The 17,628-nt window shown below is 28.5% G+C and overlaps 1 protein-coding gene and 1 long non-coding RNA gene across 6 annotated transcripts in view; one reads left to right on the top strand and one right to left on the bottom strand.

Moving 5' to 3' along the window:
• Positions 1–2,835: 2,835 nt before the first annotated feature.
• The window catches only part of kkv (hyaluronan synthase-like protein kkv), a 29,024-nt gene continuing 14,231 nt past the window's right edge, over positions 2,836–17,628 (top strand). For all 5 annotated transcript variants that reach the window (XM_029303759.2, XM_029303758.2, XM_085489328.1 and 2 more), the window contains exons 1-4: positions 2,836–3,145; positions 15,862–15,975; positions 16,729–16,979; positions 17,066–17,359. In XM_029303759.2, coding sequence (XP_029159592.1) covers positions 15,863–15,975; positions 16,729–16,979; positions 17,066–17,359 — 658 coding nt within the window. In that variant the 5' untranslated portion in view covers positions 2,836–3,145; position 15,862. The remainder of the gene's footprint in view (positions 3,146–15,861; positions 15,976–16,728; positions 16,980–17,065; positions 17,360–17,628) is intronic.
• On the bottom strand, positions 4,728–5,874 carry LOC114931635 (uncharacterized). Its single transcript, XR_003819714.2, has 2 exons — positions 5,547–5,874; positions 4,728–5,020 (listed from the first exon to the last, which is right to left on the bottom strand). It is a non-coding gene; the product is annotated as an uncharacterized LOC114931635 (long non-coding RNA).

The following is a 17,628-nucleotide window of genomic DNA, read 5'->3' as shown; positions in this document are numbered from 1 at the left end:
TTAACTCAACTTTTGACTAAGTTAGTTTTTTGTTTATGCAACTTTAATGTAACAAAAATAATTTTATAAGCCATTAACATTAACTTAACTTAATTTTAAAATATTAATTTATAAGTTATTAAAAATTACTTTTTTTGTAGAGTAAAATTGTTTGTTAACTGTTAATTTTAATTAACTTATCCAACTCTGCTCAGAAATAATAATTTTGGAAATTTTTAAAGCTGCCTTTAATTACAAATTTGTCTTTACTATAGGCAACCCATTTTGCAAAATGCAAAACAGATTGCCTATATTCTCGGGCAACATTTTACTCGTCTTTTACTAATATAAGATGATGTATTAAAATTATAATATTGTACGGAAAGTATAGGAAATGGTTTTACGAAAATTACATAATAATTTTGTCGTATATAAAATAAGAGGGACTTTATTTATTATTATTTATTTCTACATTAATAATTTTATTTTGCTTCGAGAATTACATTTAAAAAATCGTATTCTGAAAAATCATGTAACGTTTCAAAAATAACATGATTTTGGGAATTTTTGAGGGTTTTTTAAGCTGCATTTTGGTTTTATCGACAAAATGATCTATCTGCACCTTTTTCTTTTATTGGTTGAATAAAATAATAAATGCTTTTCCACGATTAAAATATATATAAAAACAAAGTTAAAATCTATCGATTTTATGTTAAAAACAAAAAAAATTAGTTTTAGTCCTCAAAAAATTAATTTTTAATAAATTAATTTTATAGAAACAAAGTTGGAATCCATCGATGTTATGTTAAAAACAAAAGAAATTAAAAAATTAATTTTTTGTTTCTAAATTAGAATCCTCTTAATCACATTCCTTTTTTATCGACAAAATATGAAGTTAGATAAATTATAAATCTATTTATTGGCTATATGGATTGTTTTTTACCTGAAATTAGAACGCTTCGCTCTTTGTTAATACTTTAATTTGTACGCAGGAAAGATTTATCAATCTGTATATGTCTAGATTATAGAATAAAAATTCATAATTCTGTAATCAAGAAATATGAGACTATACAGATTGATAAATCTCTTTTTCCTGTACAAATTAAAGTATTAATACTCATACAGCACAACAAGATTGCAGCAGCATTGTGGCAACATTTCATTGCAATATTACAATATTGCATAAACATTGTGAAATGTTGCAGCAAGATTGCTGCAAGGTTGCAGCAACGATAAAATGTCCTCTTTCAGAAATATTGTTCTATAACATTGCAGCAATAATTGCAATAAAATATATATGTAATATTACTATTGGATTATTGGAAATGTGCCAAATACGTACATGATCAGACTGAATGTTCTGTAGCTAATATTTTTTGCGTGAATTTTATTTTCATAATATTTCTGAAATGTTACTGCAATGTTGTTTAAACTATATTGCAAATTCATGCCTATATAATATTTCTGTAATATTGCTATGCGATGTACAATATTGCAATGGTGTTGCAATATTGCTGCAAACTTGTGTGCTATATGGGTGTCCCTACAGCACGAAATATTGACGGAATATTGCAAAAATATTGTTTTGCGAGATTAAAATATTGCATGCAATATTCCTGAAAGCCTGCCAATATATAGATATGCCCGCCCTCAAACTATATTGTGCAACATTTCTGCAATGATACTGATTTATTTCTACAAAGGTGAATATAATATTTATAAAATATTGCAGAATATTTATTTTTTTATTTCTTTTATTTATTCAGACATTTATTTGTCTGATTTCTGAGCAATCAATTTAATATTTGAGTTCCCTGTATTAGGATCGTATCAGAAAAAATTAAATTGATTAAAAGTGTTGATTGTAATTGCTACTTTTTGCATGCTTTATATACAATAATTCTCGGGACTAAAACTTAATGCGAGTTAGATAGTTCAGTATGCGGCGCATAGTGGTAAATGAAAGAACTATGTGATTGCATTATCATATAGCAGTAATATTTTGCAATGTCTCCAATAAAATAATAACTTATTATATTTGCACAATATTGCTGCAGTATTGGTAATATGGCACAATATTGAAATATTTATGCAATATTTTAGTAATATTTCGTGCTGTAGGGGTATTAACAAAGGGCGAAGCGTTCTAATTTTAGATAAAAAACAATCCGTATAGCCAATAAATAGATTTATAATTGAATTTAACGTCACAGTTCGTCGATAAAACAGGACTGACACTCAACTGCGTTTAGAGGATCCCCTTAATAGATAAGTGTTCTCTATAAATTTTTCTTCCTAAGAAAACTATCTCGGTTATATAGGGACGGAAAAGAGAGATTGTCTGCCCTTTAATATTGTATAAAAGGGCCGGTCAATTTATCTAATCTCATATTTTGTCGATAAAAAAAGGAAAAAACAAAAGAGCTTCTCAAAGCATCCGTCGGAGTTCGGCCAAGTTCGTTTAGGATCCCCTTAATCCAGGCAACCCGTTTCACAAGCTCGCAAAACCTTCCTTATTTGCTGGCAACATTCCACTCTATACTATCGCGCAAGAAAGTCTGACATTTAATCTCGCCTCGATCTCTCGCGAACGATTCGATCAAATGCGAAAGGGGAAAAACACAACGAATAAGAACTACAAAATCGACGAATTTAAAAAAATCGCCGAATTCACGTCCTCGTAAGACCGTCGAAAAAAAAAAAATCTCCGGATCTCGCTCATCGCTTCTCCCGCGTCGAAGTTTCTCACTTTTGCTTCGCCTCGCTTTCTGTCTCTCGTGAAAGTGCACCGATCGGGAGGGGAGAGAAGAACTTACCTCTCGGAGGAGAACTACCTATCTTGGTGGACGATGCCACGGCAGTCTGACGTTCACCTCGACTCCGCTTTCACCTGACCGATCTTGCGCGATCTCTTCGTGTCTCTGCGACAGTTTTCTCGCGTGAGTTTTTTTTTTCGCCTTCCTGTTTTGTGCGATCGAGAAAAACGGATGTGCCCGCACGTCGAGGGAAGACACGACCTGCGAAAGTAGGGAACAGTTTTCTTCCGAACGTCATCCGAGAAAGCTGGTCCAGGAAGCGAGCCTGAAGCATCTCCGTCGAGCGTCATCCGTCGTCGACTATGAGGATACCCAGGATAAGGATTTAACAGAGACCGAATCGTCCGCAAGTGAGTGAAAGAAATTGTGGTATTTTTTTTTATCAACTTTTCTCCATTTATCTTTCTCCATTAATGTTTGGATTCGAGACCTTCTGTTTACTAAGCATACTGAATTATCTCTTTAAACTGACGTTTAATAAACCCAGTCAAGGCTCTTGAGTTTTAATTATTACATAAATAATAAACATTAATAAATATATATATATATATATATATATATAAATAAAATATTTATTATAAATATATTTTATTTTTATTTTATCGAACGTAAAATTTTAATAATAAGTGATCCTGTGCTCTTTAAACTTTTCGATGTCTGAAATTCGTGAATATAAAATGAATTTAAAAGTGATTTTACGATCTTTAAAAATATCTGTGGTTTGCTATATACTAAAATTCTTTAGCTTATAGCTACTTAATGGCTATTTTTAATGGCGCGACCTATTATATTGGTCAATTAATAATTCCGATATTAATTCTCTCGAGAAAAGAGAGTTCTAAGAAGATAAAAGCGCACAATCATTTTCGAAAATGCATTTATTATATACATCATGACTTTTCGACAAGTTAAAAAATCCTTTCAAACCTAAAAAGATGAATTGTCGATTACTCGAAATTAATTATTCGAAAGCCGAAGATGGGAGAGAGGTTTAAGACGATCGCGATTTAACTTTGAATGCGCTTCACGCCACAATTACTGGGTGGTTTTACTGGGTTAACTTCCTACTTATTAATCCGCCGCGAGCAGAAATGAAAGTAGTTTTGTTGCGTGCCCCATTTGCGCCGTTACGCGAAAACTATGCGCAAGTTTCCGTACTAGACTTCGAATGCTAAGATTTCAAAATCTCTCTCGTGTCAGGAATAAAAAAAAATCTAACAATGCAATTCGAATGTGTTAATTAATTTGTTACACGTACGTAAAAAATCTAAAGAGGCTTGGAATCTCGTGCCAAAGCTACAAATCCACCGAAATGACGAGAACTACAAATTAGAAAATTATTATTATTATATTAATAATTATTTAATATATTGTTATGTTTATACATATATATCTCTTTCTATATTATTATATAAAATACATATATAATATGTACACATATTATATGTGTATTATAATTATTTATAAATTATAATCACAGTTTAAAATATAATATAAAATATATAAAATAATCATATACGCATATATTGTAAAACACAAAATATTGAAAATACTTATATATTCCATACGCAGATTCTATATATTTCTATTTAAACATATATAGATTTTTAAAATAAATCTGATATTTTAAAATGAAATTTTATCCTCAAAAATTTGGAATTTACTTATGCGGAATATATTGTATAATCGAATTAAAGTATATTTAATTTGCATTTTTATAAGTTCATTCTTTTTTTTTAAATAGGAAACATTAAAATATTAATTAATAATTAATAATTAATAATTAATTAATAATTAATAATACAATAATTAATAATTAAATTTAATTTTTTTCTAAATTACGGTTTATGTGATAAGAAATATGATGATATGAATTCAATTTTGCGATTGCCAGATAACAAAAGGAATTAACATATAAATTATAAATCAAACTTGTACTTGTTTATGATATAGATATTTATTCACACAAAATATATTTTGATATGTGATAATAAGGTAATATAATCACATATTATACATTTTACATCCCGTCACCAAAAATATTTTTTCACATTTTAATACATAATATTGCCATGGGATAAGAATTCAGCTGAATATATTAATAATCACTTATTAAACTTTTTATCCCATAATTTCCTTTAAGTGACTTTTTAAAGCCCTTTTAAAACATTTTCCAATACAGTTTGTAAGAATTCTGACAGATTGCCCAATAAATCTAATTGCCTCTGAAATACAAAAAAAGTAAATTAAATTTAATTTTTACATAAAACATAACTATAATTGATAATTATAATGTTGTATAAAAATTTATTTGCGTGGTTGTAAAAAAATATATATATATAAATTTACAATATACATATAAATTTTATTTTTGATACACAACAAAATAATTTTTACATAAAAATTCTTATTTACAAATAAAAAATGAAATTAAAAAGTTTATTAATAAATAAATTTATTAAAATATATTAATTTATTTTATAATATGTTTCCATGCATTATTTCATGTACACTCTCACAGTATAATTTTATTATCTCATGTATATAATTTTGACAAAAACATAAAAGAGAAAATATGTCATTTGTTTTTATTTGATATCATAAACATGTATATAGGCACATACAATTACTTATTGTAATTGTATAAAATTATTAATAATTAAATGTATAAATATAAGAATTTTTAAAAATATAGAAAACCTAATTTTATATATACAATATATATATATATTTATTAAATAAAAGTTTTACCTTAGAGCGTGATAGCGTATCAGGCTCATCAGCATCAATTGACGGTTTGGCCATGACTTCAAAGACCGAGACAATTGCAAAAACGGCAACCAACAAAAATAGATATATTTGGGTGTTCATCGTTGCAAGAATTATGAAGAACTAATTCCAATTTTTTAAAATTCTGATGGTTCATCTTTGCAGCGACTCTACTTATACAGCAAATATCGTGATCTGGGCACCATAAACCTTATCTAATCTGGAAAATTCTAACATTTATTAAAATTATTGAATTCTTTTCGCATTACTGTATCTTAAAACTCTTTTAACACTACTTTAAAAAGATAAAGTAAAGAGCTTCGGTTATATAAAAATTGCTCAAAACAAATAAATACGATAATTTTAATGTTTTAAATAATATTGCATTTATTTTATGTACAATAACATAGAAGAGATCGTGCAAACAATATTTTTTTATTTGTTTGTCATCTGAGAAATAGAACAAATTTTATTGCACATAACATTATATCACTTGAATTGTAGATAAAAAATTGTTTTCTTAGAAGAAAAAGATATAATAAAATAAATAATAAAAATCTTTCCTCAATGATAAAATAAATAATCACAAATTTATCTTGTGATGCAAGAAGGAAATAATATACATAATATAAATATAAATATATATATATATATATATATAATATATATATATATAATACTATATATAATATATATTACATATATATTATAATATTTATATTAATTATTATATTATTAATATACAAAATGTTCTTTGAATAACAAATTCTTAAATTCAAAGTCGATTCTCCTCCAGCGAAAATGTCAAGGTACCAATAGTTCTTGAGTTATAAGTGATAAAAAAAGCTTTTTGCAAACTATAATTTCAAATGCAATTTAATAGAATTTAATTTTTAAAGCATAGTTACACGATGGAAACAATAAAAAAAAATAATGACCTTCTTCGACATCTTTGCTAAGGAAAACCGAAATTGGCCAGATATCCGGTTCTGAAATATCCTAAAATATACATGAAAATTTTCTGAGGTTTTCGAAGATCTCGCAAAATGGGATGAAAGAAAGAAGAAGCTGAAAGAACAAGTGCGTAGGTTAAGAAATAACAATCGCCCAAAGCGTTTGTGGGCGAATCAGCGTAACGAGAACGCTAGTAAGGATAGCCTCGAAGGCGCGTGTCGAAACGATCTCGCGGAACTTCATTGATCGTCTTGGGAGATGAGTAAGAGGGCGGCGTGCGAAATGCCGTGACGAGAGACGAGAGAGTCACGTTGTTGCGAGAGAGGAGGCGATAATTGCATATTTATGGTACGGCGTGACCTTGCGCCTGTTACTTTCGCTATCGCCAATTATCTCAGGTATACATACGAATCTTAGCGATGGGATTAAGTCCCATACAGCACACAAGTTTGCAATAATATTGCAATATAGTTTAAACAACGTTGCAGCAACATTTTAGAAATATTATAAATAATAAAATTCACGCAAAAAATATTAGGTACAGAACATTCAGTTCGATCATGTACTTAATACATTTCTAATAATTCAATAGTAATATTACATATTTATTTTATTGCAAGATTGCTGCAACATTTTACACTGTTTATACAATGTTGTAATATTGCAATGAAATGTTGCCACAATGCTGCTGCAATCTTGTTGCGCTATATGCCCAGTAAGAAATATTTTATCAACATTTTATAATGTTGATTTTATATAAATTTTCTAAACGTTATAATATATAATGTTTTTTATATATAAATATATGTTTAAAATATTATTAATAAATATTCTAAAAAAATATTTTAACTGATGTTTTATAAATGTTTTAAAGATATTATTTAATAACATATATTGCTCAAAATATTAATAAAATATTTTAAAAACGTTAATTTTAACATTACCAAAACCTCTAAATCGATGTCAAAGTTTGTTCATAATGATGTTGCATGCAATGTTAAAAACTATATATATATATATATAGTTTTTAAGTATACTTGCCAACAAAAATAACGTTGTAGCAATGATTTTTTGCTTACTGGGTGGGGTATGTTATAACCCATACAGCACACAAGTTTGGAGCAACATTGCAATGCTGTACATTGCGTAGCAGAATTGCAGAAATATTATATAGGCATGAATTTGCAATATAGTTTAAACAACGTTGCAACAACATTTCAGAAATATTATGAAAATAAAATTCACGCAAAAAATATAAAGTAGGTACAGAACATTCAGTCCGATCATGTATTTGGCACATTAAAAAAATCCAATAATAATATTATATATATATACCATATATATATATATATTTTTTATTGCATTATTGCTGCAATGTTATAGAATATTTCTGAAAGCGGACATTTTACCGAAAAATTTCCAATACAAAAAAATCGGCTAATAGAAAATTTAAATATTTAGAAATTACGTTAGATTTAAGTTAGGTTTATCTATCAAAATTTATTTATCAAAATTTGAGGACGATTGTAAAAAAAATTTACGGAATGAAAAATTAATTTATTGAAAAATTTATTTCATAAAAATATACTCAAAATAATTAAGGGATTAAAAAATTGTCCAAAAATGGGCAAATTTTAAATAGCTGTAACTTTGTTATGAAAAACGATAATTTGAATTTTAAAAAAGGGTTTTAAAGCTTGAAATCTCTACTTTCAAAAGATCAATGCCTTTTTTTACTTTCTTTAATTTTGATATTTTTTACATACAGAAAACGACAAACATAACAAAATGGAAAATTTTCTTGTCACTTTATAGACAGTCGCATACACAAGAAGATAGGAAAAAATTTTTAGACATTTTTACGTTAAAGCCTGCAGTTTTCTCTGTAAAATCATTTTTTAAAATTCAAATTTCGATCTTTCTTTATCAAGTTATCGCAAATTAAAGAGAAAATACCATTTTTACTTTACTCGTTTATAACTACGTTAAAAATCATCGTACGGCAATTTGAAGAATGAATTCTTAAAGCTGAATCTTTACTTTATAGTATGATATAGTAACTGAATTTTTTTTAACTCGTACATTTTTGACAAAAGATGAAAATAATGAAGAAATTCGTGAATTTTTGTGTAACCTTTTTTAACGTTTAAACAAATAGGAGAAAACTTGTTAAGTACATTTGAACTTGAATCAAGTATGTTTGAACCTTTCATGAGAAATTTTTAGTGATGGGATTAAACATCAAGTGGATTCAAATTTGTGTATATGGGATTTGTGTTATCTATCTGCACTAATTCATCAGAGCAGCAATAAAGAACAAATTCATGGTTTCGAACTTTTTATGATTACTACGAAAGAAAATACTTTTAAGTAGAGTCAAACCTAAATGAAAGATTGAGAATATTATTTTTAAATCTAGAAAGAGAAAAAGTTGATTTTTTTTAAAAAAGGATGTTAAAAAAAGTCGATTTCCCGACTATCGATGGAACCTAAAATTCCATGGGTATCTATGAACCATATAAGATGTAAAAATGATGGTTTTTTTTCCTAAAGACCCGAGGAAAGTATTGAAAATCTATCAAAACTATTGAAAATAGCGTCATTCGATCGATCTGAAGACAACTATAAAATCGATGACATGGATGAATTTTCAATCAAACCAAGTTCTGGTTAAGCACTTATCAAATAGTTTTCCAGATCAATAGTGTTTTAATATCGAGATCGCAAAATTCAAGATTGCGGATCGAAGATGTCGATATTAAAACATTATTGATCTCCAAAACTATTTGATAAGTATTTAACCAGAACGTGTTTAACCCATCATTTTTACATCTTACATGGTTCATAGATACCCATGGAACTCGAATTTTAGGTTCCATCGATAGTCGGGAAATCGATCTTTTTTAACTTCCTTCTTAGGTTTTTAAGTACATATTGAACTAAATGGATATACATTTTAAGTACTAAATAGATGACATTTTGAAATAACGTGTGAACCTCATCCCTATAATCCATCTCTCGCGTTTACGTGCGTTAGATCGATCTTGGCGATATGGAGTTGCTGTTGCTGACGCAACAGAGAGATTAGAGCGGCTAGGAAGCGTGTCTCTCGTGTCCGGATACTTTTTTCTTCTTTCTCACGTAAAGTCATCATTTATCTAACGGATGACGCACGGACTTATCCCTCTTGTAATCCGGTGCAATTGTCCGTGGAAGTCGGTCATTTTATTTCGATATTATCGACATTATCGATATCATCGACACAAACAAAAACAATAAAAATTTCCTCGATTTTTATCTCACGGCATATCAAACGATAATGTATTATCGCAATATGAGTACTTTATTTTAATATTGTTGTCGGTTATCAAGAGAATCGCTTGTTCGATGATTGGTTTCATTGATTTTCGCTTGATAAAAAATTTTTTATTTTTATTTATTTCTGCTTATTAATTGTTTTTATTTTTATTGTTTGATTTGTATAATTTTTTTTATTATTCTCGCGAGATTTGAAATAACAAAACGGATTCCTTTTTTCACGAAAAGTATCTTAAAATAATAATTTCGTCTTGTAAAGAATAACAAGATAAAAAAATCTTTAGATCACAATTTTTACATTACTAATTATTGTTAATTATTAATAATTTTATATTAATTAGAAAATTAATAATTTAATAATAATAATTTCAAAATGCGTCTATCAACATGTAACGTGAATAAATAATTGAATATATGTATACAATATCAATATATATATATATACTATGATTGTCGCAGGTTGTATCATTATTTAGAAAATAGCATGACGACTGTCTCTTGGTGAAAATTTCCATTAGAAAGTTTCGTCGCGTTTATCTTTGAAAATGGCGAGGTATATGATTTATATTCGCAATAACGCAACAATTGCTTAACGTCAGAGAAACTACATATAACTTCTTTCTCTTTTAGTGCGTTTCAAAATTCAATTTTGTAAATATTTTCATTAAAAATTTTAAACACATTATACGCGAAATAAATATTTAACTGTGAAAAAAAAAATAATTTCAAAAACGTTTTGCGAGAATAAAATTTTGTTTCGAACTGCATCCTTAAAACAGACGTAATTTCAAGTTAAGATTCAAAATAAAACTTTAATTAAATTGATTAAATTAATTAAACTATATAGCTGACAAGTTACGATTGCCATAAATATATTTTATGTATTAATTATACAGGTATATAAATTATACTATTAGATAAATTAATTAATAACATATAAATGAAAGTGTATAATCATATGTATAAGAGAGAGAGAGAGAGAGAAATAAATATAATCTACTCCAATATAAAAAAATCCAATATATAGACAGATAATTCGATAAGTGCCGTCGAACGATAAGAATTTTAAGTACATTAGATCTAAAAGCGTAAAACGCGGAAGAGCTCGGCGATTTAACTCCGGTGCACGAATCTTCGCGATTTTTCCCCTCTTCTTTTTCTTTTATGATGCATCCTGTACATGTACGTAATCGCTAGAAATCGTGGGTACCACTGGCGAACTCTCTTTCCTCTCTCGTATAGCGATGAAATAAAAATAGCCGAGAGACCAAACTAAATTAACACACACTTCTCCTGGGAACGGCTTGGAAAAGTGCTTGATTCACGATCGAGAACTATCGAGGACGATGAACTGGATCCGGCTGCCGATCGGCAATCTCGTGTTTTTCCCTCCTTTTTTTTTTGGTCCCTACTTTTCTCTCCTTGGTCTCTCCTGGAGGTCTCGTTAAGATCCATTCTCGAAATATATCCGCCGAGTGGCAAGGTCGTTCCTTTCCACGTGACCTCGCGTTCCTTCGAGAACTCTGGCTCCTTTTCTGACTCACACACATACATTCATAAGAAATTCTTGGGCGATTCCGCGCCAGGATTTCTCTCTGTATCCTGCGGTTTATCCATATGATAAATCGATAAGACGCGAATTAGCTGAGTTCTGCTGAATCAGCCTTTACTGCTCTCGATAAATGAGAATTTTTCGTGAAATAAATATATCTTTTATTATCCATGAGATAAGTTAATTATTTTTGCTAAATGAAGAGAAATTGATTATTTTATATCATCTCATCTTTGTATAAATCTATTCTCTATTATAATAAAATCTTTTATTATATATTTAAAGACAGCAATTATTAGTTAAATAAATGTTTTTTACAAAAATTAAACTTTAAGTTTAAAAATGTTTACTATGTAAAATCTTTAATTAATCGATATACATTCCTCAAAATAATTAAGGATAAAAATAATTGTCCAAAAATAAGCAAATTTTAAATAACTGTAACTTTGTTTCACAAAATGAGAATTTAAATCTTTTACATACAAAAAATAATAAACATAACAAAATGGAAAATTTTTTTCTCACTTTGTAGACATGTTGCATGCACAAGAAGATTTGAAAAAAAAATTTTGACATTTTCACATTAAAGCCTGAAGTTTTCCCTGCAAAATCATTTTTTTAATTTAAAATTTCGATTTTTCCTTATTAAGTTGCAGCAAATTAAAGAGAAAATGTCATTTTTACTTGGATCGATCATAACTCCGTTAAAAATCATTGTACTGCAATTTTAATAATGGATTTTTAAAGCTAAATCTTTGCTCTATAGTATGATATTGTGATTGGATTTTTAACTGGTGAACTTTTTACAAATAGGTGAATATAACAAAGAAATTTGCGAGTTTTTTCCTTTTTGTTGAAACTTTGAAAGAAAGTCATGTAAGTAACTAAAAAAATTTTATCGACTAAAATTTCTGTACCTCCAAGTACCCTAAATTGAACAAAAAATCACAGGCTTGTTGTGATAATTTCTTTATAGTGTTCCGTATTTTCAAAATAATTGATATATGCAATATGTAAAAAAATCTGGATTTGCTTTGATAAAAAATAAAAAAAAAAGTAAAATCCGTGACAGAACAATTTTTTGTTCTACTTTTTAACATAATCTTTTAACTGTCTCTATATAAAATTTAGAAAATGTAATGTTATTTATCATTTCCAAAATTACCGTCGATATCAACTTCATCCAAAGCGCATCACGTGGAAGTTGTACGATTGGATTTGTTCTTTGAGAAAGAAATTATCACAGCACATCTGTGATTTTTTGCCAAGTTTGGGATACTAGAAGATATAAAAATTTTAATCGATAAAATTCTTTAGTCACTTTACGTAACTTTTTTTCAAAGGTTAAACAAAAAGTTTAAACAAAAAGGAGAAAACTCGCAACTTTCTTTGTTATTTTTCACTTATTTGAAAAAAGCTCAACTAGTTAAAAAAAATTCAATATTTATATCATACTATAGATACAAAGATTCAGCTTTAAGAATCTATTCTTAAAATTGCTGATGATTTTTAACGAAGTTGTGATTGATCAAAATAAAAATGACATTTTCTCTTTAATTTGTGATAACTTGATAAAGAAAAATCGAAAATTAAATTTTAAAAAACGATTTTGTAGAAAAAACTTCAGGCTTTAATGTAAAAATGTTGAAAATTTTTTCAAATCTTGTGTATGCGACATGTCAACAAAGTGAGAAGAAAATTTTCTCTTGTGTTATGTTTGTCGTTTTCTGTATGTAAAAGATATCAGAATCGAACGAAATGAAAAAAGCTATAATATTTCGAAAGTAGAGATTTTAAGCTTTAAAACCCTGTTTAAAAATTTAAATTCTCATTTCTCGAAACAAAGTTACAGTTATTTAAAATTTGCCTATTTTTTCACAATTTTTTTTAATCCCTTAATTATTTTGAGTCTATTTTTATAAAAATAATTTTTCAATAAATTAATTTTTCATCCCGTAAATTTGTTTTACAATCAATAAAAATTTTGACAAATAAATACCTAACTTAATCTAACGTAATTTCTAAATATTTAAATTTTCTATTAGCCGATTTGTTAACGGAGTTATGAACGAGTAAAGTAAAAATGGTATTTTCTCTTCAATTTGCGATAGCTTGATAAAGGAAGATTGAAATTTTAAAAAACGATTTTACAGGGAAAACTTCAGGCTTTAACGTGAAAATGTCAAAAAATTTTTTCCAATCTTCTTGTGTATGCGACTGTCTATAAAGCGACAAGAAAATTTTCCATTTCGTTATGTTCGTCGTTTTCTGTATGTAAAAAATATCAAAATTAAATAAAGTGAAAAAAAGCATTGATCTTTTGAAAGTAGAGATTTCAAGCTTTAAAACCCTTTTTTAAAATACAAATTATCGTTTTTCATAACAAAGTTACAGCTATTTAAAATTTGCCCATTTTTGAACAATTTTTTAATCCCTTAATTATTTTGAGTATATTTTTATGAAATAAATTTTTCAATAAATTAATTTTTCATTCCGTAAATTTTTTTACAATCGTCCTCAAATTTTGATAAATAAATCTAACTTAATCTAACGTAATTTCTAAATATTTAAATTTTCTATTAGCCGATTTGTATCGGAAATTCACTGTTCCTCCTGACGAACAAATAAGAAAGCGCGATTGTTGTATACCATAATAATCCTTACAATTAACTGATTATTAGAAACGCCTTAACTGCCTTCGATCAACCGCATTTCCTTTCGCAATTTCGAGCAGTTCGTTGCACCCGAACGCGTTTCAGAAACTTATTATTCCGAATTGATGGCTAACGGTACTTCCTCACAGTTTCGATGCGTCAAGAATTCTAAAAAGGGAAAAGAAAATCGATCGAGAACTTAAATTGCGATTGAAAGAGCGATTTCGAGCATTCGTTTAGATATATAGAAAAATCAAAGTTTCGATTCCGGATATTGTGTATGAATCATATGCTAATTAAAACAAGTTATTTCTACATCATCAATTTATATTACAACTTTACAGAAATGTCAAATTAATAATAAATATTAATGTAAATTTTTTCTAAAAATAAAAAAATTAAAAAAAAAAAATTAATTAATAAATAATTATATGTGTTTGAATAATTTTGTAAAACATATTATCGAAATATTAAAATTAGAAATAATATAAAATTGCGATATATTAAAAAAAAAAAAACAATTTCGAATTAAAAGAACTATTCTCTTGCTTCGATAAATACTTTCTTTTTGCATCCATTGTCTCCTTATCGAGGGGCGTGGACAGTCCATCAAAAAAAGTGTGAACAAAGAAAAGAGATATATATATATATAAAGAGAGAGAGAGAGAGAGACACGAAAAGGAGAAGGTCAAGAAGGATCCGCGGCTAAGAACGGCGCCGAGCTGGCGATTTTTAAGTTTGACGGCTCTTGAACCGGGAGAATATGCAGGAAGGGGCAAGGAGGGGGGGGGAGGAACAAAGTCGAGGGATATCTCAAATACGCGAATACTCGAGGAGGGCGGCAACGGCCGGAGTCGCAGTTATTGCAGTGGACGTCCTTGCTACGTTATCTGCCACGTCGTACGTTTCGTTTCCCTTTCACTTTCAGTCTCTCTCTCGGAGGAGTCCAGGAACCAGAAACCCCGGATCTTTCTCGCGAACAAAGATACATATTTCCTCCCCTCCCCCCTCCCACCCTTCTCTCTTTCATCGTGTGCCAGATGCTGAGGAGAGATAAATTGGGCGAACGCTTAATGCGAGATAAATTCAAATCGTCGAGGATTTTTTGCGCATTCAAATGAATTGACGCTAACTAAATTGAGCAAACTTGTCTATAGTTGTGACACACTTACATATATGAGAGAAGGGGGATTTATAATTAGATAATAATGAAATGAAACTAGGATAAATATGATAATTAATAGATATACAAGATGGAGGCGATAGAAATGAAAATTTTGATCAAGAGACTTTTGAAAGTCTTTTGATCTAAATTTCATTACGAGTCTAATCTTGCGTTTCTTCGTGGATCTTTATAAATCTAATCTCGCAATCGTGGGATTTAGATAGACAATTGTAAGAGAGGCATTATTCTTCGGAAGAATACGGAGAGAGCGACGACAAGCTTGATATCTAACTTCAAAATAAAGTAGAAAAAATAGAAAATAGAAGATTTTATTTATTCATTTTATTATTTATATATATGTATATATTCAATTTTTATATAATTTTTATATAATTTTATAAGTTTATTATATAATTTTAATTTAAAAATAATTTAAAAAATTTTGTTTATAATTTAAATATTTTAAATGGTTTTGAAAATGGATTTAGATATTCTACGATGCCTTAGATCTTGAAACTTTGTATCTTTCGCATTTCCCTAAAAATCAGCTGATACACAATTGCGTTTAAAATAAATGCGAAAAGATTGCAAATAAAAATTAATTTAAAAAATAAAATAAAATATTAAAAAAAAAAATAAAATTAATTTTTGCAGAATGGCGAAGAATCAACATCAAAATGGCATAATACCGGGCGGTGGCGCGATGTCCGGACCGGATGATTTTTCGGATGGTGAAAGCACTCCTCTGACTCAGGACTATGTCGGAAGGTAAGTGACGATTTCATCATTATTGATGCGATTTCTTCTTAATTTTATCTCGAAAAAATTTTGCGATTTTTAGGAATAAAAAAAGATTTAATAAAATCAAACTCTAAAGTAAATACAAAATAAACAGGTCAGAAATATTGGAGAAAATAAAATTTAGATAAATACAGTATATATTTTAAAATAAAGATCAAGAGAAAATTACATTGATTTATTATTAAGGAGTCAATTATTTATTATTATTGGAACTATAACTTATTTACTATTGCTTACTACTACTTACTATTATCTACTATTGGCGACTACTGTTTATTATTGCTGATTATACTATTGCTGAATATCATCTATTATTATTATATTATTGCTAACTATTACTTCCTATTGCTGGCTATTATTCAGTATTGTTCATTATTACTTACTATTACTTATATTACTTGCCATTACTTACTATTGCTTATTATTACTTCTTATTGCTTACACTATTACTTAATACTACTATGTACTATTACTTACTATTGCTAACTATTGCATACTATTACTTATTATTGCTTACTATTGTTTACTATTGCTTATTATTAATTATTATAGAGACTATTTTAATTAAAATTGAGAAGAAATAAAATTACTTTTTATTACATTGTAGATGGCAAAAAATAAAATAGCTTACGAAAATAATTAGAAAGTTAGAAAATTTTTTGATATCGATCAAATTAATTTGTCGGCCGATCGAAATAACATTTCAACTGACAACTATAGCCAACGCACGATTGTCGAGACGAAAGGATGGGACGTATTCCGAAATCCACCGCTGAAAACCGACTCCATCTCGGGCTCCATGGCGAACCAGAAGTGCCTGGAAAGAATGGTGCAAATGATCAAGGTCCTCGTCTATCTACTGGTTTTCGTCATTGTGCTGGGAAGCGGCGTGGTCGCCAAGGGCACGATCCTTTTTATGACGTCGCAGCTCCAACGTGACAGAAAAATATTCTACTGCAACAGACAATTAGGTAAAGATATTAATTTTTATTTTTATTACTTTTATTAATTTTTTTAATAATAATTTTTTGCGCGATTCATCTTTCCTTCTATGCAGATCGGGAAAATCAGTATACCGTGACGTTGCCCGAGGTTGAGAGGATCGCCTGGATCTGGTGCATAATAATTGCGCAGTCGATACCAGAGTTCGGCGCGCTGATGCGCAGCATTCGCATGTGCATCTTCAAGTCGTACAAGAAGCCACAATTGTCGCACTTTCTTCTGGTCTTCCTCATGGAGACGTTTCACGTCGTGGGTTGTTCCTTGATGTTCATGGCGGTACTTCCGGAACTGGATGTCGTCAAGGGGGCGATGTTGACCAACTGTGTCTGCTTCGTTCCTGGATTGCTGGGTAATTTTTTATTCGAGTTCAACAAATTTAGATCGGTTAATTTTTAAATTTAAGAAATTTTTTTTAAAGTTTGTGATTAATTCTATATAGAGCTAAAGTAAAGTAAAAAATATCTAAAAGAAATTTAATATAAAAAATAAATAAAATTAAAAAAAATAAAATAATAAAATTGAATATAGCATATATTAATAATAAATAGTACAATTATGTTTCAGTTTATTGATTTTTTAAATTTTATTTGCTTTTTCTAATTTTAATTTAGTCTTTCC

This window comes from Nylanderia fulva, unplaced genomic scaffold (assembly GCF_048542155.1).
Source record: "Nylanderia fulva isolate GAGA-0341 unplaced genomic scaffold, ASM4854215v1 Scaffold80, whole genome shotgun sequence".
Lineage (NCBI taxonomy): Eukaryota > Metazoa > Arthropoda > Insecta > Hymenoptera > Formicidae > Nylanderia > Nylanderia fulva.
Note: the sequence above shows the minus strand (reverse complement) of the source record. Positions and strands in the feature narration are given on the sequence as shown.